General features: G+C 38.3%; 2 protein-coding genes across 2 annotated transcripts in view; both read left to right on the forward strand.

Annotated features, from left to right (window-relative positions):
- The first annotated feature begins 4,187 nt into the window (after positions 1 to 4,187).
- LOC134819652 (uncharacterized) lies at positions 4,188 to 4,962 on the forward strand. Its single transcript, XM_063829754.1, has 2 exons — positions 4,188 to 4,440; positions 4,571 to 4,962. The coding sequence occupies exons 1-2, from the start codon at positions 4,188 to 4,190 to the stop codon at positions 4,960 to 4,962; spliced, it is 645 nt and encodes a 214-aa protein (XP_063685824.1).
- A 3,350-nt stretch (positions 4,963 to 8,312) lies between these two features.
- The window catches only part of LOC134814961 (zinc finger protein 226-like), a 51,345-nt gene continuing 43,944 nt past the window's right edge, over positions 8,313 to 15,713 (forward strand). The window contains exon 1 of the mRNA XM_063823337.1: positions 8,313 to 8,323. The gene's annotated coding sequence lies outside the window, so the exon portion shown is untranslated. The remainder of the gene's footprint in view (positions 8,324 to 15,713) is intronic.

Raw genomic sequence — 15,713 nt, forward strand, 5'->3', positions numbered from 1 at the left:
CTGCCAATATAACTGATTGATGCTGATTAATAAGTAGGGGGTTTCTCTCAGAATTTCACAGCTATTGGCATTTTAAGGTCACGAATTCCAGGTATAATTTACATAATACAGGGGGGATCAAAAGTCAGTACCCAATACCCATACGTTGGGTCTTATACCACCGCCGTGTTTTAAATTTGAGAGTTGTTGCTTTGCAGATGGCATACTGTACCTACTTGTTCAAGGATTCCGTCACCAAAATTTGAAAATTCGATTTTTGGGGGCCACACCCAATCAACATTAAATTGCTTATACTGGTGTTTGTGAACATGTTAGAGAATCCATTGTAAAATATTGCAATAGGTCATTTAATCCGGAATATAATCTGAAAAGATGGTGCGAAACGGATTTAAAATGACGAAGTTATCTAGAAATTTGTTTATCTCGTTAGCAAAATTGATTGGGTACTCAATGATTACCCAATTACGACATCGTAATTGGGCTCTCTGCACGATTCCCGTAATGTGGATCTAGTCTCAACCCAATCACCTGATCACACGTAATGAACAAACTCGTTATGCTTCATATCTCGGTCATCTGAGAAGCTAAAACTCTCATTTTTTCAGGACAAACGCAATTCAAATGGCCAAACAGCATTCAATAAAATTTGGCTCGATCTGACTATCCAAACTATCTAATAAATGCGAAAATGAACCTTCATTTGAAGAAAATGAACACGAATATTTTTCAATTTGACAAATTCCTCGAACCAATGGTGCTAGTAAGTCATACCAGAAAGAATTATTTCAATTGGGCACTCAGTGATTGAGCTATTAAAAGGCCAGCGTATGGGTACTGACTTTTGCCCCCCCCCCCCTGTATTTTTACCTAACATATTATATAGATAAACATATATATATATATTTCGTTGCTGTACTCCTACACATTAAAAGTCGGTGTTGATATATATATATATCTAACACTGATGATTGCGTTTGCATGTAACTTTAAGTTTTTAGAACCGCTGTTTTATTTATATAATTATATGTAAACATATAATTATATATTATTGCATGATTGATTTTTATTTTGTCTGAGGGGCTTTCCATAAATTATTTTTTTTAATAATTGGTCCTTTTGTTGATGTTTCATATTTCACGGCAGTTTCCTTTTCAGAGTTTGAGTTTATATTTAAACTAACCATACTATCTTTTAGATTTATGTCACTTATGATGGCTCCGGCTGAAAGTACTATGACTCATTTTATCTAGAAGATTGTAGTTTCATTGCTTCTGAAGTAGCTATCAGTTCGCCGGTCAATGTTGGGTATAATACTCTTGTAAACATATATATAATATGTAAATATATATGTGAATTACCAGTCTTAGATCTTTAGATAATCGAGTTTAGCCTTCCCCGGTAGGGTAGAACACGAATATTTTTCAATTTGACAAATTCCTCGAACCAATGGTGCTAGTAAGTCATACCAGAAAGAATTATTTCAATTGGGCACTCAGTGATTGAGCTATTAAAAGGCCAGCGTATGGGTACTGACTTTTGCCCCCCCCCCCCCTGTATTTTTACCTAACATATTATATAGATAAACATATATATATATATTTCGTTGCTGTACTCCTACACATTAAAAGTCGGTGTTGATATATATATATCTAACACTGATGATTGCGTTTGCATGTAACTTTAAGTTTTTAGAACCGCTGTTTTATTTATATAATTATATGTAAACATAAATAAATAAATAAATAAATAAATAAATAAAGTCAATTTTTACAGCACAGCAATATATATATATATATATAATTATATATTATTGCATGATTGATTTTTATTTTGTCTGAGGGGCTTTCCATAAATTATTTTTTCAAAATAATTGGTCCTTTTGTTGATGTTTCATATTTCACGGCAGTTTCCTTTTCAGAGTTTGAGTTTATATTTAGAAACTAACCATACTATCTTTTAGATTTATGTCACTTATGATGGCTCCGGCTGAAAGTACTATGACTCATTTTATCTAGAAGAATGTAGTTTCATTGCTTCTGAAGTAGCTATCAGTTCGCCGGTCAATGTTGGGTATAATACTCTTGTAAACATATATATAATATGTAAATATATATGTGAATTACCAGTCTTAGATCTTTAGATAATCGAGTTTAGCCTTCCCCGGTAGGGTAGGGCTAAATATAAAAATCAGCACTTTTTAAAAGCTTGTTTATTCCTGATGTAACCAAAACGAAAAGCTTTTCAAATAAACACTGAAATTTAGTTTTGTACGGTCCTTGAATTTTTAGTGAAATGGAGCAGCAAAATGTACCAGACTTTAAAGATGAGATGAAGATGGAAGAAGAAAGTATTCCACTGGAATTGATCAAAACAGAGATTAAGAAGGAGGAAGATAATTTTCTTATCAAATCAGAAGTGAATTCAAATGCAGATTCTCAGTTGGATTGTCCCAACAGGGAATCAGCATTGCTTCGCTACCAGTGGGTTCAACCCAATGAAAATGCTTATATTCGTTCTGAATGTTCCTACAATGCAAGCAAAAAAACAGCTTTAGTTTCACATCAGCGGACTCGTACCGGTGAAAAACCGTATAAATGCTCTGAATGTTCCTACAGTTCAAGCAAAAAGCCAAACCTAGTTTGCCATCAGCAGACTCATACCGGTGAAAAACCGTATAAATGCTCTGAATGTTCCTACAGTTCAAGCCATAAATCAAACCTAGTTCGCCATCAGATGACTCATACCGGTGAAAAACCATATAAATGCTCTAAATGTTCCTACGGTTCAAGACAAAAATCAAACCTAGTTAACCATCAGATGACTCATATAACCGGTGAAAAACCGTATACATGCTCCGAGTGTTCTTACAGTTCAAGCCGAAAATCAAACCTATTTTACCATCAAATGACTCATACCGGTGAAAAACCGCATAAATGCTCCGACTGTTCCTACAGTTCAAGTCGAAAATCAGACCTAGTTTCACATCCGTGGACTCATACCAGTGAAAAACCGTATAAATGCTCCGAATGTTCCTACAGTTCAAGCCGAAAATCAAACCTACTTAACCATCAAACGACTCATACCGGTGAAAAACCGTATAAATGCTCCGAATGTTCTTACAGTTCAAACCGAAAACCAAACCTACTTAACCATCAAACGACTCATACCGGTGAAAAACCGTATAAATGCTCCGAATGTTCCTACAGTTCAAGCCGAAAACCAAACCTACTTAACCATCAAACGACTCATACCGGTGAAAAACCGTATAAATGCTCCGAATGTTCTTACAGTTCAAACCGAAAACCAAACCTAGTTTGCCATCAGTGGACTCATACCGGTGAAAAACCGTATAAATGCTCCGAATGTTCTTACGGTTCAAACCGAAAACCAAACCTAGTTTGCCATCAGATGACTCATACTGGCGAGAAACCGTATCAGCGGAATAACTCACTTTTTTTTCATGAAAGCAGTCAGGCTTCGAATTTCTTTCAAGAAGGTAGTGTTGGAGGACCCATTTTTGTGAAGCCTCTACTTTTCGTGAAGCCTCTCACATTTGTAAAGCCTCTGAACTTCGCTGACCCCTTTCTTTTTTTTAGCTTACTTCCCAGTTCCTTCTCCGGTTACCAACCAGAACCTCAAATGTCTCACCCTGCTCCTCTCACCTTCTCACCTGATGAATCTGTTTTCACACCTGCTCTCACTGTCCCACCTACCCACTCTACAACATTTCCTTCCTCCTTTCATATTTCTTGCCAGTACAGCGACCATGGGGCGTAAATCGAAATGTATGTGTATCCTGGTACGAAAGAAGTGGAGGAGCTCAATAAAGAACACCGAGCCATGCAACTCTTTCAATTCCCTGGGCTCTGACCATCGGGCAGTACTCTCAACTGTAAAGCTCAGTCTTCGAAAGAGCATAAGTCCACCACGGGTCACACGTTACGACTTTAGTCGCCTTAAAACTGATCAGGAGTTGCAGATCAAGTATGGAGTCGAAGTTAAAAATAAGTATAGTGCACTCTTGAGTGAGGAACAACTAGATCTAGGTCCAACTATAAATGACGTCACCACTAAGTATGGAAAGTTTATTGAAGCAGTGAAATAGGAAGCATCTTCCTAAGAAGCGGTATGAAGATTCTGCCAACGACCCAAGAGCAGAGGAAGCCAGAAGCAAATTGTTTGCTGCCATGGAAGACATCTTAAGGATCAATCAGAACGGATTTAGGGAGAGTAGGTCAACAACTAGTCATATTCTTGGCCAAAGAAGGGTATTCGAGGGAGCCCAGGATAAAGATCTGACCGCGGTAATACTCTTCATTGATTTCAAGAAGGCATTCGACAGCGTGCACCGTGGACTCCTCATGAAGATCCTCCTGGCATATGGCATTCCCAAGAAGATTGTAGGCTTGATACAAAGAATGTATGCAGATACTTTTGCTCGTGTGATTACCGAGGATGGTCTGAGTGAAGCATTCTTTATTCTAGCAGGAGTGATGCAGGGAGACACCTTGGCGCCCTATCTATTCATAATCATAATTGACTACATTATGAGGGTGTCCACTGTCCCTAGAGGGTAGGGACTTTGGGTTTAATCTACACCCTAGAAGAAGCCGACGCTCTCCGGCTGTCAAGGTCACTGATGCGGACTTTGCTGACGACCTTGCTCTTATAACAGATAGTGTTGCAGAGGCACAAGATTTCCTCAGGAGTCTGGAACTGGCTGCCAAATCAGTTGAACTCCACCTCAACGAGGGGAAAACTAAGTACATGGGAATCAACATAAGAGATGACGATAGCCCGACTCTGGTTGCTGGGAGCGGGAAGACCATTGAGAAAGTCGATGACTTTGTATATTTGGGTAGTAGAATGAAGAGTTCGGAGAAGGACTTCGAAGTGAGGAAAGCTAAGGCATGGGGAGCGTGTCACCACTCGCCAGATGAAGCTTGTATGGAAGTCGGATAAGCGTAGAGATCTCAAGATACGACTGTTCCTGAATCCTGGCTACAGTTGAGTCCATCCTTATGTAATATGTATGGCTCTGAAACATGGACTGTCAGCCAGACCCTCGCAAAACGTATTGATGGATGTTATACGAGAATGCTGAGGATGGCACTAAACATAGACTGGAAAGAGCGGCAGACTAACGCCAAGGTAATGGACACCTCATCAGAGCATCTGATAAGATAGCAGAACGGAGGATGAGACTCGCAGGTCATCTAGCCAGACATGAAGAACTTCTGAGTCATCAACTTCTCTTCTGAGAACCCCTTCAAGGACATCGTCGAAGGGAAGACCACACCTCACATATATTGACATCCTTCGGAAGGATACGGGGCTTGACGACAGCAAGGAGATTAACAAACTCATGCTGGATAGACAGATTTGGAAAAAAACTATCTCTGTTCGGACGTTGAAGCCGCCGTAAGTCAAGTAAGTCAAGTGTGTATCGTGTACAAAATATTCAGTTAATGTTATTCTTAAAGTCTTCATAAAATTTGTTCATTTCCATTTATTTTCCATTTCCAACCAGTTACGAATCATTTGTTTTCCTTTTATAACAGCATCAAACAGTTATATTGGCAGATGGTGTAAATAATCACTAGAAACGATCCCATGGACCTTCTACACAGAAGGCGGAATCTCTAACCACTAGGCCAACCACTCAGGTTGCCAACCAGTGTGCCAGATATTGTACAATGGTTATGTGAGTTATTCACTTACCCAAGTCGGTAATTATTAAGTTAATTACTGATAACTAATTTATAGTTGTTCTAATTCCTTAGGCGACCTTTTTAGTAATTTGTTTATGAAAACTTAATGACTACGATTATGTTGTAACGAAGATGAACATATTATCCTGATCCTTAGAAAGAGCTTGTTTTCGTTACACTAAAGTAGTAATCAGAAGATTTTAACAATAATTACCAGGAGATGGAGGAAGGATGGAGACTAAAGAGGAGTCGAAGGAAAGAGGTGGCGGAGGAAAGGGCGAGAGTAAAAGAGCAGAATAACATAAACTACCGAGTTTCTAACAGCGAATTAGGAAATGAAGAGGACGATGATTCGTTCGAGGTTAAAGCTCTTTACTCTTTTAAGTCCACTGAGGATGGAGAACTTACTTTCAAAAAAGGTAAACTTTAAAAATGTTTGTCTGGTGTGGTTGATAAGTGTTGTCGCCTTACTTTAAGTAATATGATTGGGATCAGCAATCGTAAACAAAATCTACTAACCCCACTGAAAATACTTTTCTCACCCCCCCCCCCCCCCCCCGAAACTTGTAAAACTTGTACGCAGCTTGTTTTTCACCCTTTATAATCAAAATAACCCTCTTCTTCTCTTTTTTAGAAGCCACCATAACAGTGACTGAAGTGATAGATGATAACTGGTACTACGGGCAACTAGGCGCTGCACAGGGCATATTCCCCACTAGTTACGTGGAGAAGATAGAGGCTCCAGATCTCCTCCCACCTCCTGCTCTCCCTGCACAGGTACGGCTACCACCTTCATCAATCATCAATACTTTACATTCCCACTTATTTTATAGATATGGGTTATATAATGGTGAGTCAGCGCCCGTCAATAATTTCTTACTATGGATTATTATAAGTCGATCAGTAAATCATGCTACAAGAAGCTGATTGGTTAATCGCTGTTGCGTATTAGAGAAAACATGGCTTACTTCCCCGCCAAAATAAAGATCTATGGCTGTATTTTAATCGAGTATTGTGAAGATGTTAGATTATTGTGACTCTAAGTTGTTGTTCTGACATTAAACTGTACTACAGAGAATAGAAGATTGTCTGGAAGAGTTCGAGTCTCCAGAAGCAGTTGAGCAGTCACGTGATAGTTTTCTTGATGATAGTGGTAACCTTGACAACACTAATAATCTTGATAACCCCAATAATCTTGATAACAGATCTGCCGGAGATTCTGACAATTTCCAGGTTGGTAAAAAAGGCAGCTCAAAAAAACAGCACATTCTACTGAAATTAGTTCTGTAATCTGTATTTAGTACCATAATCTCATATTAGTAGAAGTTACTTCGAGTTTAGCTTTCTCGAAGAATCCCGTTTAATCGGCTACATACATATCTACTCATATAGTCATATGTAGGGACACACACACTAAAATTAATGGAAATAATTACCGGACTTTTATATTATTCACGGACCTTAATGCCACAGACATTACTTTCACGGACATAATTATTCACGCTAAGGTCTTCAGCGTGAAAGTAATGTCCGCGATAATTATGTCCGATAAGGTATATGAATTTAACATAAGAACATAATACTTAATTTATTGATGTTTAGAATAAAAGCTCCTGCTTAAGTTTTACAACTGTTTCAAGTTGGTCAAAAATTTCCAGGATTACGAATTATACGTAGCCCAGTACAGTTACCAGCCCCTTAATGACGACGAGTTGGAACTGCAGCGAGGTGACATTGTGAAGGTAACTTTTTTATCTTTATTTAAATTTCATTATTCCATCGACTTTATTGTTCGTTTTGTTAACAGAGAGCAAGAATGTCGTTTTTACAGTTATCTCTTTTAAAATAACAGAGTAACGTAATATCTTTACCTGCGCGGCTCAGTACTGCTCCTTCATAAACTCTCCCATCAGGTTATAGAGAGATGTGATGACGGTTGGTTTGTTGGAACCTCACAACGAACAGAAAAGTTCGGTTTTTTTCCCGGTAACTACTTTCTACCCAGCGTGGAGTGACCACGTGACGTCATCACAACACCACGTGACGTCATCACAACACCACGTGACGTCATCACAACACCACGTGACGTCATCACAACACCACGTGACGTCATCACAACAACACGTGATGTCATAGTAGCACTTCTTGAAAGACTGGGGCTATATACTTATTCGTCATGAACTGTTGTTGATCAAGTTCTAGTAGTTAGCTTCGTAACGTACGCTGATGTATAGATAACATCCATTTTAATTTATAGTGGATTTCTTGTACAATTTCTTGTACAATAGTACAATTTCTTGAACAATTTCTTGTACAATTTCTTGTACAATTTCTTGTACAATTTCTTGTACAATTTCTTGTACAATTTCTTGTACAATTTCTTGTACAATTTCTTGTACAATTTCTTGTACAATTTCTTGTACAATTTCTTGTACAATTTCTTGTATTTATATTTTATAACCCACATTTTCTCGTTCCAGAATTGATTTATACAAAATTGCAATGAAATGGTTAATTATATAAACTATTTGACGCAATTATTCCTGCGATGTGATTATCATACTGATTTTATGAATTAGGTTACTATGGTTACCATTATAACATTTATTGAAGTCATACCAAACTTTTTTTTACTGTGAGGGGCATCACGATTCGCCACTTAATCTTAAAAATAGGTGATTCTATAATTCATTAATCTATTAATGAATTTTGAATGACAATAGTATGTGTCTATAGTTATTCATCTAGATAAGTTATAGAAATTACGTACGATGAAGATAAAAATACTTTTTTATACGTTGGATTTCAATTTTCGAAAATGCCGAAATGTCGTTTGTGTCAACCACATTTCGTAACCACGATTCTGCCTCAAGACATGTTATGCTTATTGAAACTGTAATAAAACTTACTGTAATAAAACTTACTGATTTTGCATGCGATGGATTCATATTAATTTCCGAGTACGTCAACAATAACAACATCTTTTTCCATTATAAAAACCAGTCTGTATCTTTAAATGTATCCTTTGTTTTATTTAATAAGGCTTACAGTACCGCAAAAATCATTACAACCCTGTAGTTGTAAATATACGTGTTTAACCTGTTTTGAAGAAATCTTATTTTTATGACAATTTAGGATTTTAAATCCTCGTTTTACTTATAACTAGAAAGCCCGTGTAGTGGTAACTATAATAACTGTTGTAACTAGTGGTAACTAGTGGTAACAGGGAGGAAGCTAGCAGTGTTTTTTTAATAAAGTTTTAATCGCATCAAAAAACATCCGTCACAACTCAAGATACAGCCGATTTATATGTAAAACACTTTAAACACAACGTAATTACCACAAAACCGATAAAAATGACGTTAAAACGTGCACGTGCGCATTTGACACCGTTACCATGGTTACTATGCAACCGTTTTGTTTTTTATCTAATTTGCACATGGGCGGTCGTACATACATAAATAATCTTTCATTTTACATGATAGAGACTAGAAAGCCCGTAGTACAGGATAAAGCTATAAGTAGTATCCTTTGGTAGTCACTTTTTATCGCATCAAAAAATATCCGTCACAACCGAAGATACAGCCGAGGAAATGTAGCTTGCATTGAACACAACGTTATTACTAAAAAGTCGATCAAAATGTCGCTCGCAAATCTTTGCACGTGCACGTGCACGTGTGTGTTCAACACCGTTACCATGGTTACTTTACAACTTTCTATTTATCATCCTATTTGTACGTGGGCGCCGGGCGGTCGTACATACAGACAGACATACAGAAATAGTCTTTCGAATTATAGGTAGAGTTTTTTTTGTTTTTTGTTCAGGGAGCAGGCTTGCCACATAAGTCCGGGAGTACCGGACGTTTAGGCAGGGTGCTAGGTTATGGAACACACTCAACTAGGTAGTAAGAGAGTCCGAAAATCTCCAAAAGGAGATGTCATCAGAGTGTGATCCATTGCCTGACTGACCTGTGGGTAGAGTTCACTAGACTCTATAACTATGACAGGTAGTATCTTCTGTGTGTTGCTGAGATCCAGTGTCCATTGTACCTATCAGATAATAATAACAAAATGGGAGGCTCTATTTGTCTAACTTGCACGTGGGCGCCGGGCGGTCGTGCATACAGACAGACATACAGAAATAGTCTTTCGAATTATAGGTAGAGTAGTAACTAAGTATAAGTATTATAGATTTCGACAACATAGCTGCCTTTGTCCTTATCAAACGGTCCTTTTGTCTTTACGAACTTAAGGTTTGATTGACGAATTATTCTCAATCCTAATTTTATATTACTTATCGCTATTCATTGAAACAACGTATTGGAAATGATGTAAATATTTTCAAATCTTTAAATCAGTACGATTTGTTTCAGGCTGAACAGCTCCATATTTAAAAAATTATTACCACATCAGCTGCATTGCAAATTGCAAGTTCAACTAATTTTGAACCGGTCATATGTATATTCTTATATTATGAAGAGTGGTAAATTAGAATTTTATAAGGCATCAGCCATTCTCGCATGTGATTCGTGATTATACTAGATAAGCTGGAACATTCTAGTTGGTCGAGGATAATATGATAATATAACTCATTATCTTGAAATTGCATGTATTTATGAAATTAAGAATAATCTTTTAAACTGTTCCTGTAGAAAAAAAGATAGGAATAATAAACGGTAGAACCAGTGGCAGATGCTGCACATGAGAACTGTCATCTTAAACTGCTTTTACATATTTATCTTTTGGACTGCTGACATGACTTAGTCCAAAATCCGTATCACGTCCACTAGTTATATTTAATTACGGTTATAAAACTGTTCTGATAACGTCCTGCGGCATATAACTTATGTAATCTAAAACTGGTACTTTTATTTAACTTCACTTTTCGCAATGAGTAAAATTGACTTACTCTTCAAAGTATTGATTTTAAAACAATTTGAGCTAATCTGTGCTGAAGTAACCACTTTCATTAACGTCGTGACCTTTCAGCAAATAAAATGAGCGATAAGAAATATTTTAAGACTTTAAGACATTCCGCAGAAACGCTTTGATTTAAGTTTCCACTGAAATTCGACATTTTGTTTTAGTTTTCTCCTTCGTGTTGTATATACGGATACCTAAACCGGATACGATAAGTACGTATATAATTATAATCAGATCAGTAGACCGAAACTTTATAAAGAGTTAAGTACTTTAATTTGTGTAATAATAAGGTAATAATAAGGTACCCTTCCTTAAAGTCTTTAATTGGTATGTTTCAATATGGGCCAGTGGCTTGAAAGCTCTCCCTGAGGAACAGGCTCGTGCGCTCCTCCAGGAGGTGGAAACAAAAGCAACCCTCCGTGCTATCGAGAACAAGTCAAGGCAGATTAACATCTTGAAGAAACAGATTGCTGATATTCAGAGAGATCATCCTGACTCTCCTGAACTTATCAAAGATAGCAAGTTGCTTCACATCCAACAGAAGAAGCTTTTAAAGAAGATGAAATTTTTAGAGGAGTGTGATGGCACTAAATTTTCAGAATGGAAGCCTAAGAAGAAGGTAGTAGCAGTTTCAGTGAATCAGCTTGCAAGGAAGGTCACAGCTAAGAAGCTCAAGAGAAAGCTCAAAGCAAAAGCCAGGAAGAACAGGAAGAAAGAGCAGGCAATGAGGAAGAAAGCCAAGGAAGCTCTTGAGAGAAATCTTGTTGTTAACCTGACAGACATTGATATTCCGGATTATAGCATTGCGGTCCTTTCGTATGGTCCTGGATGGATACCCTGCCCGGATTTTGATGAGATGCAGTTCAAAGTAGATGGGTACAATGCTGCCAACAAACAAGCATGGAAAGCTGTTTTTAAGAACTCAGCACGGGATAACGAAGTTCCTATGGAGCTACTGAAGAAACCAGTAACAGCTCCTTGTACTTCTTTTGAAGACCCGGCCATCAAGTCTGCAAAAGACAACATTGTCAATTTTGTAGACAACTTCAAGCCCAGAAAACTTGAATCTAATATGAACCGCTATGAGAGTGAAGGGTATATGTGGTTGAAGAAGGCTGTCAAGGATGGCTTAATAGCCATAACATCGGCTGATAAGGGCGGTGCGATAATCATTGTCACCCCTCAGATAATCAAGGATATCACTTCTGCCAAAGTTGAGGACCCTTTGAGATACAGACCTTTGCAAACTGATCCTACTGGATCTTTGAGAGGGAGTATGTTAGAGCTGTGGTCATCTGGTTTGGAGCGGAAGTATGTAAGTGGTGAACAGTCTAAGTGTGTGGTTGGTTTGATTCAGAAGTCTGATCGGGACACTCTTTCACAGAGCACTTCAGATCTAGTCAAGCCCGATATTCCGTATGGTTACCCATTACTGAAAATTCACAAGCTGACTGAGACTGAAATTAGAGAGAAAAAGATTCCACCCAGTCGATTCGTGACTGATCTCTCTAGAGGAGTAACTGCAAGATCAGATAAGTTTGTTGTTTGGAAGTGGTTGGGACCTCTTGCCAGGGATTACTGTATAGATCTTGTTAAAGATTCAACTGCAGCTCTCATAAAACTCGAGGAATTGGCAGCTTCCGGACAAGTAGTCGATACTTGGATCAGCTTCAGTATTGATATTGTTTCTCTATACGATTCTCTGCAACATAGCTTGGTGATGTCAGCCTTAGATGATGCTATGGAGTCGTGTAGACCAGATTGGTCTGAGGAGTTCAGGACTTGGCTGAAGGGACTGATACAGCTTAGTTTTGATTCGGCAGTCTTGAAGAATGCAGACAACTGGTATGAGGTCGTTAACGGTGTACCCACTGGAGGTATCAATTCAGTGGATTGCGGTAACATTGCTTTGTTCTTTGTCCTAAAGAGTCTGGTTTACGACCCGGTTGTTAGACCAGAGGAGCTCAAGAACCTTGATCGGTTTGTGGATGATATTTCGGGCCAAGGTATGTGGAGAGGTTCTATGATTGGTTTTGAAGAATGGGTAGGGTCATTACGCAGTAAGATGGTTGATAACTATGGCTTAGATATTACATACGATCAAGTGAAACCAATCACGGAGTTCACTCAGTTCCTGGACATTCAGTACAAGTTTGTTGGAGGGAGACTCACAACAGATCTGTTTAGGAAACCTACTGACGCCAACAGGTATCTAGAATTCTCAAGTTTCCATCCACGACATACCTTCCGGAGTATAGTCTTCTCACAGGCACTTCGATACAGAAGGATAATCAATGATGACGTCTTGCTGGATGAGAGATTGGCAGAGCTTCAGTTGTTTTTTGAACGGTCTTCATATCCTACTGATATGGTGAGAGAGGTCATCAGTGATGTCAGATCGATACCAAGAACTTTACAGTACAAGGCAAAGGATCAGGGTCCCCCTTCTTTCACACCATGGATTGTTACATTCGGTGCGGGCTATGAGGAAACCAAGGAAAAGGCTAAAGAGGCCAGTAACATCATCTCAAATAGCCGTACATGGAGCAGTGAGAACCCTGAGAGGATCCCTAAACTCCAAGTGGTGACCAGGCGAGCCCCTAACTTAAAGGACACTTTATTCAAGAGAAAGAAGCTTGCCTTAGGTTCAGAGTCAAGAACAACTGACCCATGCACCAAACCTGGTGAGAAGAAGAAAGGCAGACCCTGCCAAACTTGTCACCTTGTTAGTGGCAATTCCATGGTCTCCAATAATGGACACTCAGTCAGAACTCAAGGTGGTAACTGTAAGGACACGCAACATTGTGTACGGCGCGACATGCAAACTTTGTACTGTTAATAACGTATACGTGGGAAAAACAGTCACCAGCCTCAGCCAACGTGTGAATGGTCATCGCAGTAAATATTATGAGATTTTAGAGGCGAGTAGTAAGGGGAATGTTGAGAGTCACAGAGATTTTGATGACGAGAATGTTTTAGGGGCACATCTTTTTTCAGTTCATAATTTGAGGGAGAGATCTGTTTTCAATGAAAGTTTCCATTTTGATATTTTGTGTTCTACATCCCCAGATAATATTAGAAAGTCAGAACAGTTTTATATTAACAAATTGAAGACACTTTATCCGTTTGGCCTGAACAATGTGAATTCCGTTTCTGGAAGCTAATTTTTCATGGTGTCCCGAATTTTATTTTTAAATCGTCCATTTTTTGTTTATATATGCAGTCTATCAATTTTTGAATTGCGTCTTTTTGATTTAATGAACTACTGCAGACTCCACATTATTATAGTATATGCGATTAATTTTGTTCCGATTTTAAACTATTCCATTTTTACGAGATGCTAAATTAATTTTTTGAGACTTTACTACATTTTTGATGAGAATTTTTGACATTTTCAAACTAACCATTGATATTCTCAGATTATGTGACTGATTAAATGCTGAAGATAAAAGAAATATATTCATTTTGCTAAGATTATGTTTGCGTTTCATTGCTCAACAGCTGTTCGAAGGATCAAATATAAGATTATGTTTCAATATGACAGATATTATTATTAATGAATGAGTCAAAGTTTGCAAAGTCGTCACTATAAAGGGTGGCCTGACAACCGCTGTATCACTCGTTTGATAGTTATTCGTCTTTCTCATAACGCAAACATTTTAAATTACTCATATATCGAACCTGCAGGGAATGTCAAATCCCTTAACCGGAACAGCACTAGTTCTTTTGCTTTCCCTTTTGGTAATTCATGCAACAACTAAGCCTGATTCTATAGGTAAGTCTTAATGTGAAGTAGTCCCAACTCCCACTTTTATTTGTCGGCCTGATTATTTTAAATTCAACCTCAAGATTGTGACTGCTGCAATTTTTACCAATCCTGAAAATGAGTATACAGAAGAGGAAATGAAATTAGATATTTTTCAGATTCCTATCAGGAGACTGAGTTTGAGGCACTACTTGATTCTTCTGGACACAAAGTAAAAAAGAGAGCTCTACCAGTTCTTCTTGCCGGTGCTGTAGCAGTCGCCCCCTTATTTAGCGCCATCTTTTCAGGAGGATCGTTTATTTATGGAGTATCTAGTGGTAAAGAAAGAATAGCAGAACTGAGGGTGATCAACAAGAAACTGGTTAAGCTGCAACAGTCTGTGGATGAGTTGAATGATCGGGTGAAGTCGTTAGAGGTTGGTCAACAGTGGATAGAAGGAGCAATCCTCTATGGCAATGATGTGAAAAGACTTAGATTCCTTCTACACAAAATGCAAACGGAAGTTATGTACTGTGAATCGACTGAAAATCTAGTTCTGAAAAAAACAGCTGGTGCTAAAGAATGGGCTGATTCTGTGCTTGATAGCGGACCAGATGGTCTTGAACAGATACTTTTCTACATACACGATCTCGTGATGGGAACTGGACAACTTTTTGGAAGAAGATCTTTGATCGCCATTTATATAGACACTTTAACAATCCCTAGTGAGTTAAATCCGGGAGATTTTACCACAGAAATAGAGGATTTGTTCTATTCATAATGGCTTTGGAGACAGGAGGGTACGCAGCAATCTCTACCGCAATGAATATCGAAAATAAAACTAATGATGCAGCTTCTAATTTCATTGAAAATAAAGCAACACCACGGATGAAAGCTCAATGGGCTAAGATATTGAAGTAGTTGGGCACACCTTCAGCATGGAGAGAAATTTCACCTATGACTCCACCTTTCCACATTGCTGCTGATGATATCGCAGATACAGGGAGCAAGGTTCGTTGAGTCTCGATGGTGATGGTAGGATGGATTTGGTCTACCACCGTTGGAGGATAGCAGAAAATTTACCTCAAAAAGGAGCCTACATTAACAAAGGGAATAGTTTGGGCACGGGCACCTCATTATATTCCACCTTTCCACATTGCTGCTGATGATATTGGAGACACAGGGCAAGGTTTGTTGATCTTAACGGTGATGGAAAGGTTGACTTGGCAATATCACAGATGGAGAATGCATGGAAATTCACCACAAAAAGGAGCTTATCTGAACAATGGAAATGGTTGGGACGTGGGCACCACAGTATATTCCACCTTTCCACA

The sequence above is a fragment of the Bolinopsis microptera genome, chromosome 1 (assembly GCF_026151205.1).
Source record: "Bolinopsis microptera isolate Bmic1 chromosome 1, MBARI_Bmic_1.0, whole genome shotgun sequence".
NCBI classification, from domain to species: Eukaryota; Metazoa; Ctenophora; class Tentaculata; order Lobata; family Bolinopsidae; genus Bolinopsis; species Bolinopsis microptera.

Excerpts from the sequence above, each read along its gene's own strand:
- LOC134819652 (XM_063829754.1), top strand. The coding sequence starts at position 4,188 with ATGGAAGACATCTTAAGGATCAATCAGAACGGATTTAGGGAGAGTAGG. Across the intron at positions 4,441-4,570 it reads GTATGCAGATACTTTTGCTC|AGGGTAGGGACTTTGGGTTT; the intron begins GTGTGATTACCG and ends CACTGTCCCTAG.